The 22,143-nt window shown below is 33.8% G+C and overlaps 1 protein-coding gene across 2 annotated transcripts in view; it reads right to left on the reverse strand.

Annotated features, from left to right (window-relative positions):
- Positions 1-22,143, reverse strand: part of LOC108908651 (myosin heavy chain 95F) — a 56,437-nt gene that overhangs the window by 17,083 nt on the left and 17,211 nt on the right. For both annotated transcript variants that reach the window (XM_018712754.2, XM_018712755.2), the window contains exons 2-3: positions 3,339-3,527; positions 3,207-3,280 (exon numbers count right to left, since the gene is read on the reverse strand). In XM_018712754.2, the coding sequence (XP_018568270.1) occupies positions 3,207-3,280; positions 3,339-3,519 (255 nt within the window). In that variant the 5' untranslated portion in view covers positions 3,520-3,527. The remainder of the gene's footprint in view (positions 1-3,206; positions 3,281-3,338; positions 3,528-22,143) is intronic.

The following is a 22,143-nucleotide window of genomic DNA, read 5'->3' on the forward strand; positions in this document are numbered from 1 at the left end:
TCCTTCAACCCCCTAACCCCCAGCTACCCCTACTTTTTTTTCAAATGGAAACAGAAGGCAATAGGGGGCTAGTTGAAAAGCTTATAGAAAACCGAATCCAGCCATACCAAATAAACAAGTTTTATTTTTTCAATCAAAGCAAGCTTTTTTTAATTTAGAAATTGAAACAACTAGATAATTTAAAAAAATAAACTCAATGTCGCAAATGCTAAAAACGTCCTCCATTCACTATTTGGTATTCTCCAAGACGATAGTAAAAGCTGTCCACAGCATTCTGAATGACTTCAGCTGGTAAATTATGCATCTCCGCCCTAATCTTGTTCTTTAAATTCTCAATATTATCCGGTCTGTCCTGGTAGACTCTTTCTTTCAAATATCCCCAAAGAAAATAATCCAGGGGTGTTAAGTCGGGGGATCTTGGCGGCCATTCAACTGTACCCCGTCTACCAATCCAGCGATTTGGAAACATTTCATCTAAGTATCTTCGAACATCAATACCAAAATGTGGGGGAGCGCCATCTTGTTGGAACCAAATTCTTTCATTCGGTATATCTGGATCAATTTCATGAGGGAAAATCACAGCTAGAGCAGGTATCAGGTCAAATGTTAGGAAATCCAGGTAGCGTGCAGCAGTAAGATTTTCTTCAAAAAAGAATGGGCCCAAGATTCTGTTGTTGATGATACCTGCCCATACATTAACTTTTGCTGCGTATGCGATTCGCATGTCCAGTGTGGATTTTCCTGGGACCAAAAGCGATAGTTGTGCCTGTTAACCACTCCATTTCAATAAAACGTCGTCACACCGTCTCATCATTTTCTCACAAAATTGTAATCGCCTATCATATTCGTCTTCCAAAAGCTCTTGAACAAGACATACCTTATAGGGGTGGTATTTCTCTTGTTTCAGAAACATTCGAATTGCAGTTCGAGAAGCATCGTGATTGCGGGCCAATCGAGGGGCCAATAAAACAGTTGAAGTATGAGGATTTTCAACAAGTTCTAATGCAGTGCCTGTTAACCACTTCATTTAAATAAAACGTAGCTTCATCCGTCTGCACTGTACCGTGTTCCTCAAATTTGTGAAATATTTTACTAACTGTCCCTTGCGAGATTTGGTTTTCGGGATATTTAGCATTAAATAAATCGCGTACTTCAGCCTGACTTCTTATTTTGTCTCCACATCCAAGCAATATCAAGATTTCGATGCGTTGCTTTTCCAACAATACCATTGCAATTCAGTAAATAACTTGATTTGACACAATAGTAACGTTTCGAACTCCAATTACAGCTAAAGCGAAAAATTAACCAGAAACCCTGGCAAGTAAGTGGTGCCAAAAAAACGCAACATAAAAAATATCTCTTTTTTGCGTTAGCAGTGGTAGGTACATTTTCAAATTCTTTATTTTATTCTGTGCAAATTCATGGAGGATAACACTGAAGTTAATTAAATTTTATTTCACTTGTTAAGTAGGTGTTTTATACAACCCTAAAAACCTTGCTATTGAAAAAATAAAACTTGTTTATTTGGTATGGCTGGATTCGGTTTTCTATAAGTTTTTCAACGAGCCCCCTCATGCCTTATATTTCCATTTGAAAAAAAAAGTAGCGGTAGCTGGGGGTTAGGGGCTTGAAGAAAAATTAATTATTTTAAAAAAAAATTAACTCATTCAAAAGATATGATTTTTATTCCGTACTTCTGGCCATCCCTGTATAACGTAGTGAAAAAAATATTATTTTGTAAAATTATTATTTAAGTACAAGTTTAAGCACAAGAAAACAATAATGAATAATCGACCCATTTTTAAAAATACCAAAAAACAAATTAACTTCAACATAACTTATATCCCAGTAAAAACTAAAACCAATAAAATAGAAGCTATTTGTAATTATAAATATTCATATCCTTGCGGGTCACACTTAGGAATTTTTCATTACAAAGTGATTTATCTCTTTAGTGTAAATAAATTCATATTTGCTCTCAAATTCCTGATTTGATTTATAGGTCTGGATAATCCTTTATAACAAATTATTGCGGTAATAGTTAAATCCTGGTGAGACAAATATTAATTGAAAGATTAAACACAGGTTATCAGCATAGGTGTACACTGTACAGTCTTGTTGCTCAATTGTCATTATCCAAATTAATAAAAAATATATTTTAGGTGGAAATGTTCATTTTTATAAATATCGACTTAAATTGAATACAGTGTGTTCTCGTATATCCCGAGAGATGAATCAATTTTCGAGGAAAATTGAACGGTAGAAACACATCTAGGTGTATTTATTTGTTTTTTTTTCTGTCAAAATTAATAATAATACATACATTTATATTTAATTAGAGATTATTCTATTTCTTAACAGCATTTTTATATTTACAATAAAAATTTTCGCATCGAAGGATATTATGAAACTCTTGAGTTTTTTATTTATACTCAGTTGTATAAAAAAGTATTAAAAAACAAATAATTAAACAGTAAACCTGTCATTTATAATAATTCTTTATTAGTACCATAAAATACAAGTACAACTGCAAATAGTAAGATTATAAACCGTTTCGATATTATTGAATTTCGCCCGAATTTAGTCATTTCTAGCAAATATTATTATTTTGCGGACGTTTGTTAACTTTTATTGACATAAAACAAACAAAAAATCAATAAACAACTTGGAAAAAATGCAATTGTTGTTCTAATTGTTTATACAAACATAAGCATTATGTTGTGTGTATATTTATGTTTCCTCTTCGTCAGTAATATCAATTATTCCAGTGCCAGGTGGACTAGTACATTACAAAGGATGTTTTTGTACAGCAAATAGACTATTATTTGCTTTGATGTCTAGTACCTCAATCATTTATAATAGGTTCTGATAAACCGAGATAATTTTGTATATAATCTAAAATGTTCCCAAAATATATGAAAGATAAGGAAACTAATAAAAAGTGTGGGTAGTGGTATTTCTAATGAAAATAATATTTTTCCTATGAATTTTGCCTTCAACTCTAGAGTGTAGCTTTGCTTTTGTTTGTAAGGTTTAGTCACCTGTTGCTAAAAAAGTGAAAAATAGTTGATTATGAGTCAAGGCAAGCTTATCAAAAAGTAAATAACATTTGTTACACGGTGGCCCACTTAAAGTATTGTTCGTAATTATACCAAATCAATTCAATTTTCATTAGTTACAAATTAATAATAATAATATCGACTTACATATATCTTGTTTTTATAGTATCTCACGCGAATGTTATGCAGTAGCGACGCCTCATTCAAAAACATCATTTCACCTGCAAACACAAACAGAATAATTTAAGAAAATCATAAAAGAGAATTTGAGAATCTTACAGTTATCATCGTAGTCCCTGTCCTTTTCTACGTTGGCTCTGAAGATGTCACTGAAGGGTAGCACTCTCTTAGGATACTTATGGTCCAACGGAACCACCTCCACCTCATCATCGAGGAGTTCCCTTATCCTGCCGAGAACGAATCCTTCAGTATGGTCACGAGCCCACACCGTTTCATCCATGATTTATCCTGCAACAAAGAATCATTTTAACACACAGAACATTTTTCCTCCTAATGGGTTTGGTAATTAGTTTTTATTATGAACAGTTTTTACTTGTAAAAAATAGGTTTTGAAACACTGCAGAAATTATTAGTTGCCCCCCAAGATCTCCAGACTTCAGGACACTAGATTACTGTCTATGGGGCTGGTTCAAAGATTACAAAGTGTACAAAATTGGAGTAAACACTCGGGAGACACTAATTCCACGTATCACCAATACTGCATTAAATTCAAATCGAATTTAAAAATTTTCCTAAAATTCTCATCTGATGAACTCATTGCTCATCAAAGACAAACTATTAATTGCATTTGAACTAATGTTTTTTTTAGGTCTATACAGGATGTTGTGAACTTGAATGCCAAAAAGTAGACGATGATAACATAGAAATAAAATAAGAGTTGGTTGCATATTACGATCATGATAAAGGTTCGACATTAACGACAGAATTGTAAGATACATTGTTTATTATGTGACATAAAAGTTAATCAAACAAAGTCCTATCTATAAAAATTTAATAAAATGACATTAAATTTGTTACTACATGAAATGCACTTAAAAATTAAATATCTGTGTCACCTACATTTTGAAACAAATTGTCGTAGACGAAATTTTGCTCTTTTTGCTATTTATGTAAACTCTAATCGCAAGGTGTATAAATTTTGTGTGCTACAATCGATTTTCAATTCGACTACAAAGGTTACTCATGTTTCACCTATTTGAACTTGATATCTTTATCAGGTTTCAATTTAATAGAAAACAAAGTAGATTCAGGTATGAACATCACAGGATCAACTGTAGCATTAAAAAGAATATCTAATACAGAGCGTTTTCCAGCGTAAGGAAGTATTCCAGATTGGTACAAGAATTAGCAAAAAAGCAACAAAACATTGCTATACAGAGTGTTACTGAAATAAGTGCAAAGAAGTATGAGAACAAATTATTTTAAGCAAAAACTTGCATATGAACATGGGTCGTAGTTTGCAAAGTGAGTAAAAGTGACGGAGATATCTAAAAAAATTAGTTAAAAAAATATTTTTTGGAAAACAATCTTAAGGAAGAGAAATTGGATCAAGGTAATGCATCCTGTCTTTCTCTCACTAGCTTATCCTAGACCATAGTCAATCATAAATCTAAATCTAAAATAATCTAAATATTAAATACACTTAAGAATAATCAAACTACAAGATTTTTAAATTTTTGTGGCTGTAGCACTTTCTTTATTTCTTTGCCGGAACACTTTTTTGGGGTTCTTGATTGATTTTTGCGAGACTCTTGAGCACCTTTATTTTAGGTTAATGAGAGCCTCTTTGTTATCGACCATAGATTTCTAGTTATTCCTAAGTAACCTCAATGCTTTAGCTTTGGCTCGCAAACATTTTCAACAATGTTTTGAATTATAAAAAATATTATTTGATTTAATTGCATAACAATGTATAAGCTTGCAAATAAATAAATAAATAAATAAATAAATAGGTGATTGCGTGTATACAGACTGAGTCTCAAGGAATTTTAGATAGTTCATGACCATTAAAAAGTGTCTACTACCCTTCTTTATTAATATACGGGGTCATTTGTAGATTTAAACCACAAATTCTCTTCGATTTAATAATTAAATGATTTTTTTTAATGTACCTGGAATTTTTCAAGAGGACAATCGTCAGTGGAAGCTATGTATTTGACATTTTTGTCACATTTTTAATGTTTTTTTATAATAATCAACTTTAACGAAACTGAAAACTAGTATAAAATAATACATTTCATGTAGCTATTAAAAAAACTTCTATTCGCAAATAGTTCTGGTTTCAATTACATTAATACCGTCATTTTGTCTAATTTCCAAGTTATGTTATTTTTAACCGGATGATCAATAAAACAACTAAAAAAAAAATCGAATAAAAATTCAATTTTTATTTTAAATTTTCTCGTACGTCTATTTTACAAAATAAATTTGTATGCACAATTAATTAAGAAAAACTAAAACAAAATTAAAAAAGTAAAACTACACAAAACAAGACAAATAAAAAAAACAGAGGCGTTATTAATAAGTTCAGAGGGTTGGATTTGAAAGATCGTTGAAAATTTCGATTTCCAGTCGGCCCTCTGGATGTGTTTTGAACTTTTCCGGGTTCTACGGGCGATTTCTGGTTCTGGATTTGAAACCTTGTTGACTTTCGAAATAGCTCGAAGCTCCTCACTCGACAGTAACATAATTTAAATGGGTTCATTTTCACCAAAACAGCCTATCTCCGAATATGTGACTGCCCTCATTGCTTTTTTCCATAAAATACTTTTTTTACTTAAAGTTGTAAACTTTAGTGCAGTAATTTTCAAAAAATTCATACCAACATACATTTATAAGAAAAGAACAAACAAACAAATTTTTAATTAACACACAATTAAGTGACTTATTAAAATTTCATCTCATTAATGTTAATTTAACCGTATTTTTCATAAATCCTTTAGATACCTGCTTCTTGATATTCTTATATAATAAATATGCCGTCGAAATCAAATGTAGCGCTTCCAACTTGTAAATCAAAATTACTCAGGGAAAATATATCACTCTGATGTATAGCTCTGGTTAATTTCCTGTCTTTTCTATACCTAGCAACCTGGTTATATTTGGTGAGCAGTCGTAATAGAACCACTCTCCGAATTGAAAGCTTTTTTCTGGCCAATCGATTAATCATCGGAACCGCGACAAAGGAAAATATAAATAGGAACAGCTGAATAAGTTCTTTAATCAGATAAGATCAAACTATTGGTATACGGTATGTTTAGCAAAAATAACATGCTTAATGTAAATTTACTTGTATTATGTAATTTTACATTCATTACCCACGGTGGTGTCAAAATAACCAATCATCATAAAATGTTTAGTTGTTTAATTTTTATATTGTCGTAACTTCTAAATGCCTTAATCGATTTCAATAAACGATGGCTCATTTTAAAGAACTATTAATAAAATTTATATTTATGATATTGGAATAAAAATATTATTTTTCTGCGCAACGGTAACGACGCTAATCAGAAACGTTTTTTAATTGTCCGTTTATTAAAAAAATTAAATGTAACAATATAGGTTTTTTTTCATAGCTTAATAAATGGTATCATTTATTAAGCAAAACAAATACACAAACAGGAGGTCGATTTTTTTTTCGTTTTCAAGTTATTGCTAAAATAGTGAAGTGTGCTAGAACATCCTCCTTTATTAGTTCTCTAAATAACATTAACATTGTCCAAGTCAAAATTAAATTGTAATACTATACCAAAAAAAGTACTTGCTATATTTTGATTTTATTTGATAACTGCTATGTTTCATTTTTTTTTATTAATTCCAAATATCTGAGCATTTATAAAGATTATTGTTTCCATAATGAGGCAGGCTATATCCTATGAAAAGCTCTTGCTTCGTGCAAAATTAATGTCATTTTTGTGAGAAAAGTACTCGTGTTCCATATGAAAAATAAGGAGTCTTTAATTCTCAATAAGGATATATACAGGGTAGCCCATCGAAAACGTACCGCAAGCCATTACAGTGTAGTAAAGAACTTTTCGGCAAAATCCAAAAACAAGTCAAATTTGTTTCTGAGGGGGACAACTTTTGGCTCAAAAAGCATACCAAAATCTTCAACCCCCTAAGTGGGGGTGCTATCCCCTAAATTTTTTCAAATGGGAATGGGGGTCAAGTGGGGGGTCATTAGAAAGGGCTTTTAATTCTCTATACATCGATTCTTACTTTTTGAAAATCGATTCATTATTTTAGAAAATATGCAGCTTTGAAAATACGAACAATATTTTTGACGAGAAATGCGAAAATCGATTTAATTTTACTTCAAAACTTACGGTATTAGTCAAGTAAATGCTGAAAATGTTGTCCGCCAACTTGCATACAATGATACAGGTTGTCTTCAAACCGTTGTCGAACATTCTGGAGCACTTGCGGTGTTACTTCGCGACATACATTAATGATTCGTCCTCGCAGATCTTCCAAGGTATCAGGTGGAGTGCTGTAAACTTTGCTTTTAATGTGCCCCCAGAGAAAGAAATCTAAAGGATTTAAGTCGGGTGACCGAGGGGGCCACTCAATTGCACCTCTTCGTCCTATCCAGCGTCCTGGAAACGTCTCATTTAGGTAATTGCGCACATTGAGCGAGTAATGTGGAGGAGCTCCGTCTTGCTGGAAAATCAGTTCGTGTTCATTGTAAGCAGGGTCGTCCTCTATGATATTTGTTAGAGCTGGGTCGATGACATTTTGTAGTAAATCCAAGTACATATCGCCTGTCAAATTTCCAGGAAGGAAAAAAGGACCTACAATGGAATTTCCAAAAATACCTGCCCATACATTCAACTTCTGGGGGTGTTGGGAGTGTGTCTCATGGAAAATCCTTGGATTGGTATCAGCCCAGTAACGACAATTATGGCGATTCACTAAACCATTCAAGAAGAACGTACACTCGTCCGAAAAACACACATTAAAGAGGAAATTATCGTTTATCGCTCGTTCAGTCATTATTTCGCAAAATTGCAAACGACGATCAAAATCGTCTTCATTTAGCTCTTGCACTAGCCGAATCTTATAAGGATGGAATTTGTATTTTTTTAATATTCGTTGGACACTTGTACGACTCACTCCTGTCGCAGTAGCCAATTGCATTGTACTCAGCGTACTATCCATTGCCACTTGCCCCAATACCGCTATTTCCGTAGGTTCATTTAGTACCGGATTTTCAACCTGCCTCTTTTTGTTATGAACGGAGCCAGTTTCGCGAAATTTGGCCACCAATTCGCGAACAATTTTTCCAGACGCATGTTTCTCAGGATGCCGTTGGTTGAACAGTTCGGCGACCCGATTTCCGCATTCATTGTTTTTGAAAAAAAGCTCAATAATTTCTACTCTTTCTGGAATTGAGTACACCATAATTAATCAATTTAAAAGACTCGGCAGTATTGGTACTCTTCAACTACAAGTCACAAGACAGTTATCTAGCAACTTCTTGTGGCCTATCTAAATACGAAACAAAAAGCGGACAATTTTTTGCTCACCAAAATCAGGCTAAAGAATTCGCAAATCAGAAAAAAAAACAGCGAATTCTTTTGAAGGAATTTACCAAGCTAATACCGTAAGTTTTGAAGTAAAATTAAATCGATTTTCGCATTTCTCGTCAAAAATATTGTTCGTATTTTCAAAGCTGCATATTTTCTAAAATAATGGATCGATTTTCAAAAAGTAAGAATCGATGTATAGAGAATTAAAAGCCCTTTCTAATGACCCCCCACTTGACCCCCATTCCCATTTAAAAAAATTTGGGGGATGGCACCCCCACTTAGGGGGTTGAAGATTTTGCTATGCTTTTTGCGCCAAAAGTTGTCCCCCTCAGAAGCAAACTTTACCTGTTTTTGGATTTTGCCGAAAAGTTCATTACTACCCTGTAATGCCTTGCGGTACGTTTTCGATGGGCTACCCTGTATATACAATCAATACCAGACAATGCTATGATATCAGAATTCCTTTTGTAAAATATACTATAACAGTTAATTCACCAGGTTTTTAGGATTTAAGATATATAACCATTTATCGAGTGAACTCAAGACTGATAAGATTACAATATCTCAATTTAAACAAAAACTGAAATTATTATTAGTAGATAAATGTTTTTATTCTTTATTGGAGATTTTTTCTGCTGTTGTGTCTTAGGTTAAGTTATTATTTGTTTATTTGACTATTGTTATAAAATCCTTTTTTGTCTACAAGATAAATAAATGAAAAAATAAAAAAAACTTATTTGGGGATTTACATGAACAAAACATTTATAATATCATCTTCCGTTCTTGCACAGCGATGTCTTCTTACAGAATGTACTGGCGGCTGGCTAAAAGCTGAAATACTTCTTTGGAGTAGCATATTCTACGAGGGAATCGCAAAACGTATTCTCTTGAAGCTATAACGGCATTTTCCAAACATTGAAAATAAACTGCCAATATATCATGCACTTCTACATTCCTAAAAGGCATTTTCCTTGTTAATAAGTACTCTTCCAACACAAAAACACTCATTTTGCACGTAGCAAGACCTGTCACATTTCGTTTGGCCTAACTTTTCAGTTGTCTATTTTCATGGGGCATAGCCTGTCTCGTTATGGAAACAATTATCTTTATAATGTTAAAGTTAACGGCCTATTGTTAAACAAATTAGGTTAGTAGCGGCAAAAAAAATACTGTCATAACCGGCAACCCGAGTACTTTCCCAGATAAAAATATTTTATTTGTGGAAGTATGTTAAGTGCATAAGAAATATTGTTAAAAGTCAGTGGGTCGCTTGATATTTCGGCGAGCCGTGGCGCGGCGGAAGGGTGGGGGGAGCGAACGACAGCGAGTCCGAAGAAAACGACGATAATATTCATAGTCCTGCCGATAAAAAAGCGAAATTCGGTTGAAAATAATATATTTGACAGTCTGTAACTCCGTTGTTTTTCAACGAATCTTGACGATTTTTTTTTAACTTAAAGCTCCTTTCATAAGCTTTCCGAATATGTAATATATAACTGTATCACGCGCGTGCGTCATATGTTTCATTTTGCAACTAAGGCTAAAAAATAAAAAATATTTCCAGGTTGCAATTTGAAATTTAAAAAATAATGATAGATTTCAATATATTAAATGAAATCTACCATGAAAAAAATCAGTGCGATTGTGGAAGATGCTCGGGATCGTCCAGACTAATAATTAGTTAATTTGTTTATAAGACCATAACTTGTAAACTATTCAACTTAACGATTCCAGATTTCTTGTGAGTTATTAGACAGTGATAAGGAATGAGAGGATGCGATGCCAAAACGTTCTGGTAATAATAACGCAGTTTATAAATGTTTAATTCAAAAGTCATAAATAAACTTCTTCTGTTTATAACTTTTGATCCAATCAATATTTTTTGACGCTCGAGGGCTAGTTTTGTAGGTCTTTTGAAGACGAAAAAAAAAGTACTTTACTGTTTTCTACTGGAAATGAACGGAAAAAAGTTATAAGCGAAAACAATATGTAATATGTACCCTGAAAACAATCTTCCCCCCATTTTTATGACTGTGGAAACTAGTATGTTATTGTTCATAATATTTAACATCTATAGTGATAAATTCAGCTTGCCGAAACGAAAAGTCGCGAAATGGTAATTTCCCAGCTCTTTTTCCTGGCCTAAACCGCTACTGACGAGAACCCTAAAGTGAATCACCCAATAAATTAATTTGCATTTGGTTAACATAAATAGGAATCATAAATTAACAACTGCGTCCGCATCGCAGCATCAATTCGTTCGGCGACGCGAACCTTGAAAAATATTAATCATCCCGAATAATCATCGCCAACTACGGTTAATTCAGGGTCTAGGATGAAATACAGAACACATACACGTTGCACATTATGTATGTGTGTGTGTGTATGTGTGAAACAAACGACGAACTCTACTTCACGAGTTTAATGCACCATAACAATGGTGCCGCATCTAATTTGTTTGTTATTAATGCCTGTTACCTAGCCCGGTTTGGTTTACGTGCTACCTGATTCGAGTCCACGTCGATAGAAGTATGTCCTGACATTTAAAAAATTCAGATTTTGCTCTGTCTTGGTTGGGACCAGTGTATAAGTAATGATAGGATTGTTTCTAAAAATTTAAGTCAATGGTGATTGTTAAGAAACGAAATTGAACTGAAGATAACGGCAATATGTTTTACGGATAACTGGATCAGTATCGTATTGTTTTAAAATAGTAGAATTAAGGGTCATGTCAGTAAAAAAAGTCATAAATATTTCCTCCTACTCTTTTGATATACGGGAGTGTCAGAAGAGCATACCAGATGCATGTTTGCATGCTTAAACTGTTGTAGCCAGGTGAGAACCTATTTTCGTACTACATAGATATACATATGTAAATGCAGTACCTTTACATTTATGTACTGTTTAAGTTTAAAATATAATTTGAATTATGCGAAAAGGAAAGAAAACAAAACATACAATATCATATACTAAGTCGTATAAGAAATGATGTTTTTTTACGAATGAAATACAGAATAAAAACAGGTCAACATTTATTATCATGGTACGCAAATAACCCATTTTTTACTAATTTGTATAGGAAAAAATTAATCTAACGGTCGGTGTAATCTATCAAGCACCACCTCCCTGGTAGCACAATCGTCTGCAATTCTAATACAAGTCCTTTCAAGTTTACTTGAAATAGCCAAATTGTGTCAGATTGTTTTGTGTCTATTGCTGAAATTTATATCGTTTCTTATGCAAGATACTTTTACAATGGTTGCACCAGACTTAACCAATAGTACTTGAGTCCAAAGAGGTGAATTAGTATAAGTCAAGTACAATATGTCTTAATTAATTCTAATGTAAGTCTGCAACATAGTCACTTGCTTTAGTTTACCCCTTTGCTCTCAAGTAAGTGCCCTGAATCAAATCCATTGAAAGCTTTGATCAAGACAATTGCACAATGAATCTTGCAGTAAACCTGATGCTGATTTCAGCAATAGGTACACAGCAGTCTTGTATAAGTATCTTGTGCAAGATTTTGCTACCAGGGCTGTTTCAGAACTTTCGGCCAGCTAGTGTCTTCTTTAAAGGGCACATAGTAATGATTCCGATACCTAAGTCTCATTAGTATACAAAACATGGTAGACGCTGTATGCAAAATGTATTATTTCGATTCCAAACGGGATCTAAAACGGTTTTCCTAGAGCCAGAACCAGCGTCATACAACTACTCCCACTAAGCGGGTAAACCTTTAATTAAAATTCAACTTGGTTTCGAATCCAGATCCAGAAATCGCCAGTGTCCAACAATAGTCAAAAGACGATCTGGCATAGCAACCCTCGTCACCAAACACGGAGACTTAGGGAGAATGCCATGGCAGCGCCAGCTAGAAATATAAAAAATCGACAACCTTTCGAATCCGACCGCCGGCGCCGGTGCTATCCACTCCCAATGACCAAAGCCGTAACAAACAATGTCGACGATGGTTGTTGGCAGAGGGACAGGCGAAGACACGCGCACAGAAAAACCGTGCAGTGTCGAATTTTGCGAAATGAAATGTTTGCCAAATACTACGAAATTCGAGAAGAGAAAACACCGGACTGACCGGCAAGCCCAAATGCCAATGTGGGTTCAGTCAACCCCAGGAAGCGGATACAGAGCTACCATGAGATGCGATCGAAGGTTCATTAACCAGAGCAACATCATAACCAGTGCTTAGTACACACATAAGCTTTCATACTCATTATATTATACTACATACCCATTCACATATATTTTGAACATATATATTGTTACCAGTTATTCAAAGTAAACAAATTTTCTCATTGGAAACCTTGTTGAAAATTCTTGGGAGTCTATGCTTAAGCGTAGATCGTACATTTAAGATCATTCGGGAATAACTAGGGATCTGTGAGCGATAACAAAGAGGCTCATTAGCCCAAATAGTTACTCCAATGAAAGACAAAAAAGTGCTTATGAAACTCAAAGATAAAAAGAGAGTGTTTTAACACGCTTAACAGGGGAATCCAAAACTCAACTAGACAGAGGAAGCCGCGAAAAGAATCAAGTTTAGCTGGCTTTTAGATATTATACGAAAATCAAATATGTTTAACAACTATACGAGACATTTTACGTGATTACAGGCTCCAAATGGTTTCAAGCAAACCACAATACTACTTGCTCTTGACGTTAATCTTCTATTAATGTAGAGTTTCAAGGTAGAGCATTTAAAGCCCTAAAGAGCGTAAGCATCACATTAAGATTACTTATGATTTTCTAGTACCACCTGATGCATTGGAACAAATATAGACTTTGTTCAGCTTCAGCAGTTGTCTCCAGTATACAGTGAATCTTACAAGTTTTCCTTCTTTCTGAGATATCCTGAACACCCACCGAATTTGACTCACTCTGTACAACTATATTTTGAATGCAACTGGAACAGCAGTTAGACAGTGTTTATAGCAATATTGTATTAACATATGTGTTCAAAGTAGGTTACACATCACCCATCGGCTTCAGGAAAGCTATTCATACATGACTATTCGATGTGAGATCTCAGATATTTTTTTACATGGAAACTAATAATAGATATAGGTACATACATCACGTTCGAGTGAGTGTATTGTTCGAAAGATCCATCGATATCGAGATTGCCGTACCCCATTTGAGTTATTGTATCTTGCGAATATTAAAATCAGAAGATTGCTTCCCTGGTTAACAGGAAAAAAAATGGAAGCAGAAATCTCATAAATTGATTTTCAATAAAATGGAACAAGATCTAAATTCCTAGGAAAATATTCAATTTCAGTTTAAAATCGTTTGAGGAAATATTGAGTTGCGATATTACGTCATATAAGATTATATAGTAGCAGTGCTTTGCTATTCCAAGAAATAAAAATGTAGTAATAAATTAAAGAAAAAATGCAATTTGCCAATTCACTTTCTTGTTTACACCGACTAAATTGGAGACATCGTATCAAATACTTGTTACATTAACTTACCTCATGTCATGAGACATACAGATTCACCGATTGAGCACTTTTTATTGGAAATACAGTACTAAATTCAAATTATTAAGATCTACATTAAGATCTACATTAATTTTACATTAAAGACAAATCTGATAATGATCAAAATGAAAAGATATTTCAACCTTAGGCTTAAGCCAATATTACACAGAAAGAGTTTAATTTTATGGAACATTGAACAAAAATTAAGGTGTTGAATTTCAAATAAAAAGTTTCCTTGATTTGAAACATCAATTACAAAAGGTAGATCATCTTGGTTCTTTGCCATGCCAAAAATTAAGTGTTCATTGAGCTGCTAAAATCTGAAAATATTAATTACTTCCTCAATGGCTGTGTGCACCTATGTGTCTTTTTTTTAACAGTTTTGTTTGTATTGAGTCTGCAACAATCTAGGTACTTAGAAAGTATTGTACTTAAAACAATAGAATTTGACTAGATTATGCTGTTACCTACATCTGTAAATAGCCACGGGAAGAAATTTGGAAAGATCAACCGATCAGAAAACTCAGAAAAGGAGCTACAGATAGATTTATTTGCTCGAGAAAAGATGCTGTTGGAGATACTCACATATGTAAGTACCAAACTACTCAGATTAAACCAATGAATTATTTTCGATTAATCTTCTGATTCATGTTAAGGATTAAACATTAAATCATCGGAAAAAATACCTCCGAAATCGCTAGATTACAAAATTGTAAATACTTATTTATATCAAAATAACAGATTAGATAAAATAAAGTGGATAATATGGATAATTTCAAGATACTCTACTGAATACAAGAAATAGTGAGAAACATTAATTTTCGTTATTAAAAAAACTTATGAAATTTCGATTATTTGTAATAATTCGCTTCACAGAAATTGACTGACAAAAATTACGTTACAGGGAACGAAATAGGATAGGAAAACTATAGATGGCTTATTACTAGAGATCGGAAATGTTAGGGAGACTGTGATACAGGATTGGCTGTAGACGGGATTCTCTTTTATGTAATTTTATTCCAACAAAAAGTGACACAACCGTTGCTTATAGTATACGCGTTGCTATAGCAGTAAATAGACTAAAAAAATCGATGAATTGACGTCCGCTATTTTATTGTTGAAATGTGTAGGGGATGACAGTAGAAAAGGTGTCTGATCTCGTGAGTAATTTTTTTTCATTAGCAACATTGTTTTTTAACAATTTGGGTGAAAAATCAGTTTTTCCAATATTAGACCAGGCAATAAAGAACGATTTACCCCAAAATATCTAAAATTTCGCGGCCCGGTCCGATTTTAATGCGGTTTTTTGCATTTTGTTCAGAAAGACCGTCGGAAAAAAGTCCCGTCTTTTTTATTATCCGGAAGTGGCGGAAATGCATCGCGGGTGCATAAAGTGCATCTAGAAGTGCATCGCATCCGAGAAACTTGCCAAAGTGCACGAAATACCGCAAAAATTGGTACTCGGGGGTTTTGGGGGGCGCAGAATTCGAATATGCATATATCCAGTCCACCCGACACCCCCGGGGGGCGACTTCTGGCCGCCTGGAGGGCGCAGGGGGCACGAGGATTGCAAGGTTCTTCGAATGACTGGAAAAATGGATCGCGGGGGTTTTCGCGGGTGCTGATTCCGAATTCGAGGGTGAAAAATATCCCATGTGCTCGTGGAGGTGGATGGGGAGGCGGGTATGAAATCTAAAGTTCTCGAAATGACTGGGAAAATGTATCTCGGGGGTTTTCGCGGGTGCTGATTCCGAATCTGAGGGTGAAAAATATCCCCTGTGCTCGTTGAGGGGTCGGTGGCGGGTAGGGGGAGGGTTATAATATTCATGAACTGGTAACATGGAATAAAGAGTATTTTGGGGATAGAAAATTATAACGTGTGCTGTTAGTGATATATTAGGACAATCACACTCCGGGGGAAAAATGAAAAGAGCACGAAATGCGATAATATTCTGAGACGCTGCTTTTCGAAATTCCCGCTGTATACGCTCTCGAATCTCAGGTATACGGATGCGCGCAGCTGTCTGGCGGTACCTATACATAACAGTGGAATTTTTGGGTAAGGGTCCCAGCAAAGAGGAAGAGACAGATGAAGCTAGGTCGCGCACATACATGTATTTTGTATAAGCAGAAAGTGAAATCAGAAATAGTCATCGGACGCATTTGGCAGGGTCAGATTCGGAATCAGCACCGGCAAAAACCCCCGAGATCCATTTTTCCAGTCATTTCGGGAACTTTAGATTTCATACCCCCCCTACCCCCCACCGCCCCCTCCACGAGCTCAGGGTATATTTTTCACCCTCAGATTCGGAATCAGCACCCGCGAAAACCACCGAGATACATTTTCCCAGTCATTTCGAGAACTTTAGATTTCATACCCGCCCCCCCCCTCCACCTCCACGAGTACAGGGGATATTTTTCACCCTCGAATTCGGAATCAGCGCCCGCGAAAACCCCCGAGATCCATTTTTCCAGTCATTCGGAGAACCTTGCAATCCACGTGCCCCCCGCGCCCCCCAGGCGGCCGGAAGTCGCCCCCCGGGGGATCGGGTAGACTGGATATATGCATATTCGAATTCTGCGCCCCCCAAAACCCCCGAGTACCAATTTTTGCGGTATTTCGTGCACTTTGGCAAGTTTCTCGGATGCGATGCACTTCTAGATGCACTTTATGCACCCGCGATGCATTTCCGCCACTTCCGGATAATAAAAAAGGCGGGACTTTTTTCCGACGGTCTTTCTGAACAAAATGCAAAAAACCGCATTACAATCGGATCGGGCCGCGAAAATCTAGATATTTTTCTCTTTATTGCCTGGTCTATATATTGTAAAAACTATTGATTTTAGAGAAAAGTGTTCAACAGACGAAATATGCGCAATAAAAAGAGTTTTTAAATTATTGCAAAAAAAACGTGGAAAAACTGCATTTTTTTAATTATCCATAACTTGGTTATTTGTTGGAATTTTATAAATTTGCCTAAAAGTTGTTTTATTGTTCTTCAAAACTATGCGAAAGATGGGCGCTGTAGGCCCAATAGATTTTGCAAAATTCTATTTCTTATCCCGTCAAGGGCAAAAATGCATAACTTTCACCTTTTGTCTCTCCGTTGTTCGTGGATTTCATTGTCGTTTGTGCGTATGTGAGAGAGTTTGACACTTTGCTTGGGCGAGTGTATGGCACATGTTTTTATAGCAGTCAGTAGCATTGTGTAATTGGCTAATTTTGGCACAGTCAAGTGTTTCTGTTTCTCTCAATCTCTAAACTTGTTGCTTATTAAGTTATGTCTTATTTCTTGACGTTCTATCGGCTTCTGAATTTGTGAGGTGTTATAAAAAATATCTAATTAAATAAGACTATGTATTTTAGAGGCAAGAATAATTGAAATGTTCAAGGAAATTAAAAAGAAACAAACCAATCTCATACCCACTTTGTGAAGTAATGTTAAGACGGACAAAAAAGTTAATCGATATGCTTCCTACACAAAGAATACAGATCGGAATTTTGTAACGTTCCGCCACCGCAAAAATCAGCTACTTTCCAGTCACTACTTCCTCCGTGCTTAAAGGCGCGACCTTCAACTTGCTCGACGTGGCTGCATTAACTAACTGATTGACACACAATAACACAACATTTTCCTGACCTGTCCACGCCGTTCAGGATGACAAGTCGCCTTCGGAGGTCTAGCATCCGCGGTAGATTTATATTTTCTTGCTGCATGTTAACCTGTTCTTTCTGAACCGTGGTGTAATAGAAGCGAGTTTTTAAATCAAATTACCCTAAAGAGCTTCTTGCGATACGTACGAAAACTGAACCGATCCATGTGAAAAGTATTTGCATTGACAGTCATGATTTTATTCATATGCTGTGAGCTTAAATTTTTAAGTCTGATGCTTTAAAACTGTGTAAGAATCAGATATCCACTTCCTCAAAATTTAAAAAAAATGTTAATAATTCAACTGATCTCAAGTCATAGTTTCCAAAAACAAAGTTTCTGTTGCTATTTTCTTTAAGAAATTAAATTTTATGCATTTTTACAATTTTTTCAGCTTCTACGTATTTTACTCATTGTTATCGTTTATTTAGCAAATTTTAGTTGAGATGATTACGACAGTAGGACTAACCAGACCAAGAGTATGCCATCAAAATTTTGTAGGGTTCTTTATTTTATTCGGTCGTTTTTGCACGGCTGTTTTGAGTGATCATTTTGCAGTTTCTTTACAATTTAATATATTTTGCACAGCTTCTGTATTTTGTGCAATTTCTTTATTTTACGCAGTTTCTTTATAGTGTCGTAATTTTACGGATCTTTTTGCATAATTTAAGTTTTAAGCGATTTTTTTGTACAATTCTTTACTTTACACAATCTTATTTGCACAATTTCCCAATTTTACACAACCTTTATGTCCAATTTCTTTAATTTATACATTTATGCTGTTTCCTTATTTTAAATTATTCCTTGATGTCTATTTTTTGCACGATTTCTTTGTTTTATATTTTTTTCAATTTTTGTTTATTTATTTCACGCAGCTTTTCTCGCTGATTTTGTCTTTTCTTATTTATTTTATATGATTCTTTAATTTTACGCGTTTTTGAATGATTTCCGTATTTTATGCTGTTTTTTTATACGATTATTTTTTGTGTGTGATCATTTTGCATTTTCTTTAAAATACATTATGCACAGCTTCTTTATTTTTTGCATTGTTCCTTAACGCCTTGTTTTTTGCATGTTTTTTTTTACTGTTTGTTTATATGACAATTTTTTTAACAGTACTTGGTGTTCTTGCGCAGTTGCCTTATTTTGCCTTATCTATTAGCACAATTTCTTTATTTCTACGTTTTTTGAACAGTTTGTTTATTTCACGCACCTTTTTTGCGAGGTTTACTTATCTTACACGCTGATTTTGCATTTCTTCTTTATTTTATATAATTCTTTTACTTATTTAAGCGTTTTTGAATGATTTCTGTATATCTGTATTTCTGTGGTCTTTTTCGCGCGATTATTTCGTAGTTTCTTTAGAATTTTATACATTATGCACAACTTCTTTACTTTTCACAGATTTTTTAACAGTTTCTCTATTTTACGCGATCGTTTTTGCACGGTTTCCTATTTTGCACGTCTTTATGCACACTTTCGTTATTTTATACATTTATGCAGTTTCTTTATTTTACGTTGTCTTTTTCGCATTATGCCTTGATGTCTTGTTTCTTGCACGATTTCTTTATTTCACATTTTTTTTTCACTGTTTGTTTATATTACAATTTTTAACAGTCCTGCATAGTTTCCTTATTTTACGTGACAATTACCACAATTTCTTTATTTCTAATTTTTTTCAAGTTTTCTTTGTTGCTCAAAGCTTTTTTGCAAAGTTTTCTTATGTTACGCTGATTTTGCCTTTTCGTCTTTATTTTACATTTTTCTTTTATTTTATTTACACGATTTTGAATGATTTCTGTATATCATTTGGACGATTTTTTTGTGTAATAATATACATTATGCACAGCTTCTTTATTTTAAGCGTTTTTTTTTCTTCGGACGGTTTATTTTACACATTTTTTTGCAGTTTCTTTACTTTTCACAAATTTTTGAACAGTTTCTTTATTTTCCGCAATCTTTTTGCATGATTTAACTCAGTACTTTAAGCGGTTTTTTGCACAATTTGTTTATGTTATATGTCTCTTCACTATTTATTTTATTACACTCTCTTTATGCACAACTTCTTTATATTATACCTAGGTATTTGCACAATCCACGGACCATATGCACAGTTTCTTTATTTTATACATTCTTTTACGCATGTGCTCTTGATACCACGATATTTGTTGTTTATCATTAAAATTCACCATGTGTATTTAATACTACAAAACAATAAAGAAAATTACAGCTACAAAATATAAATATTCGAAGATAAAATGATAGAAAAATATAGGATGCGCTTGCGATTATAATCTGCCTACAAATTTAGGTCGACGATTAACTGTATACCCAACAGATGGTCGACTATCAGATATGAGATGCCGCAGCAGAAAATGGGCAACTCAGGTTCGCAACATTTTTGTTGGTGTTAGTTCCGTTTGAACTATGTACATCTTCGTCAAGTAAATGAACTGTAGTGTTTATAAATATGGCCATGTATTTAACAGGTCTTACTCTAAGGCAGGATAACCTTTAAAGAGTGTTTCCATATACAGGGTGTTTCTGAAATAAGTGCGTTTCTTGAAAAGGGTGATAGGAGGCACGAAAATGAGCAACTTTTATTATACCAATGAAGGTCTAAAACATTACATTTTAAATTGAAGAAAAAGGTTTAAACAAGTCTTTGGTGCGGCAGCCAGCTGTTCCTTTGAAGTCGAAGCTGCCGCGCGCCGCAGTGCGACAGTGCTGATGGCGGTTTTGACGGTTTAAACTTTGTGTTCGAAAATGCTGACATTTATTCAAATCTCATTTAAAAGTAACACAAAAATTAAACGAATTTGAAAACATCATCGAAGAGGCCCTGCTCCAAAAAAAAAAACTCTCAACTAACATCAGATTCAAATTCACATATCAAAAATAAATTTCGGGCACTGTATATTTGCAGGGTGCTCCAAACAATAGTTGTGGATTTTTTAAACAATTTTAAACAAATTAATTTAAAAACAATCCTTTGAATTATGTCCGCAGACGTTTCATTTTCGAGACACAAGATGTTAAAAATTAACGAAACTGCAAAACGAGCTTGCAAAATACAATTGAGCAAAACCGTGTAAATAATATTTGATTTTATTCATAGATAACGCAATTATTTTAATTATTATCATTATTTCAAGGAAGGCTTGTGGGGCGAAGAGAATCAATTGAATGGCCACCTAGGCCTCCAGATTTAACTTCTCTAGATCTCTTTTTATGAGGGTACTTAAAAAGTAAAGTATACCAAAATAGACCACAGAATTCATTAAAACAACACATTGGGATGGAGATGACACAAATAACTCCGTAAGTTATAGACAAAGTTCAAGAAGAGTTTACTGTTTGTTTTTCTGTATTATAATAGTCCAATTAAATGAGCCTTTAAATCGCAACTTGCCTAAATTTTTTATATAAGTTAGTTTGACGTATATAATAACAATAAGTGACAGCAATATTTTTTTCAACCCTCGGCCAGGGGTGAAAAATATGAAATAAAGGGGTTTTTCAAGATAACTCAAAAGAGGTAAAAATGGTCTATTGACTTTTTCTTGTAAATTAACAGAGTTAGAGAGACTAGAAGTTAAGGGATGATTTCAGAAATTTAAAAAATCATAACAAGCAGAAAAATGTATGAATTTTATTTTATTTTTTCAATCTATAAAAAATGTAAACTATCTTTTCAGAGAAATAGATATATTTTTTTATTTTTAATGAAAAAGTTATAACAATTTCACAAAGCGAACGTGATTTTTTATCTTTGTCGTAAAACAAAATTTCGAAAGCAACTTTCCATTATTTTAAATAATCAATCGAATGGTGTAGAAAAAAATTGTTTTAGTATTAAATCATAAAAATTTACATTAACAAATTGAAATTGTTATAACTTTTTTATTAAAAATTAAAAAATATCTCTTTCTCTGAAAAGAAATTTTTTTAGAGTAGCTTAAAAAATATATAAAATTCATTAATTTTTCTGCTTACGATTTTTTTAAATGTCTGAAATCATCCCTTAACTTCAAGCCACCCTAACTCTGTTAATTTTAATAGTACAAGAAAAAGTCAATAGACCATATTTACGTAGAATTTTAGGTTCTACAACTTTTATAAGAAATTTTTTTCAAAAACCCCTTTATTTGTCACTTATTGTTATTATACAGGGTATTTCAGTTCGACTGAATCAAACTTTAACCACAAATAGAAATCAATGAATAATTCAGAATTGCTTTATAAAGCGAGCGTCTAAGTCTCACCGTTTTGACTGTATTGTATTGGTCGGTTTTTAAAATCATATTATTTATGAAATCTTTGTTATGCTTATAAAGAATTGATTCAAACAGTTACATATATGCATAATTTACGGTAAAATTTACAA

The sequence above is a fragment of the Anoplophora glabripennis genome, unplaced genomic scaffold (genome assembly GCF_000390285.2).
Source record: "Anoplophora glabripennis isolate ALB-LARVAE unplaced genomic scaffold, Agla_2.0 scaffold208, whole genome shotgun sequence".
NCBI lineage: Eukaryota > Metazoa > Arthropoda > Insecta > Coleoptera > Cerambycidae > Anoplophora > Anoplophora glabripennis.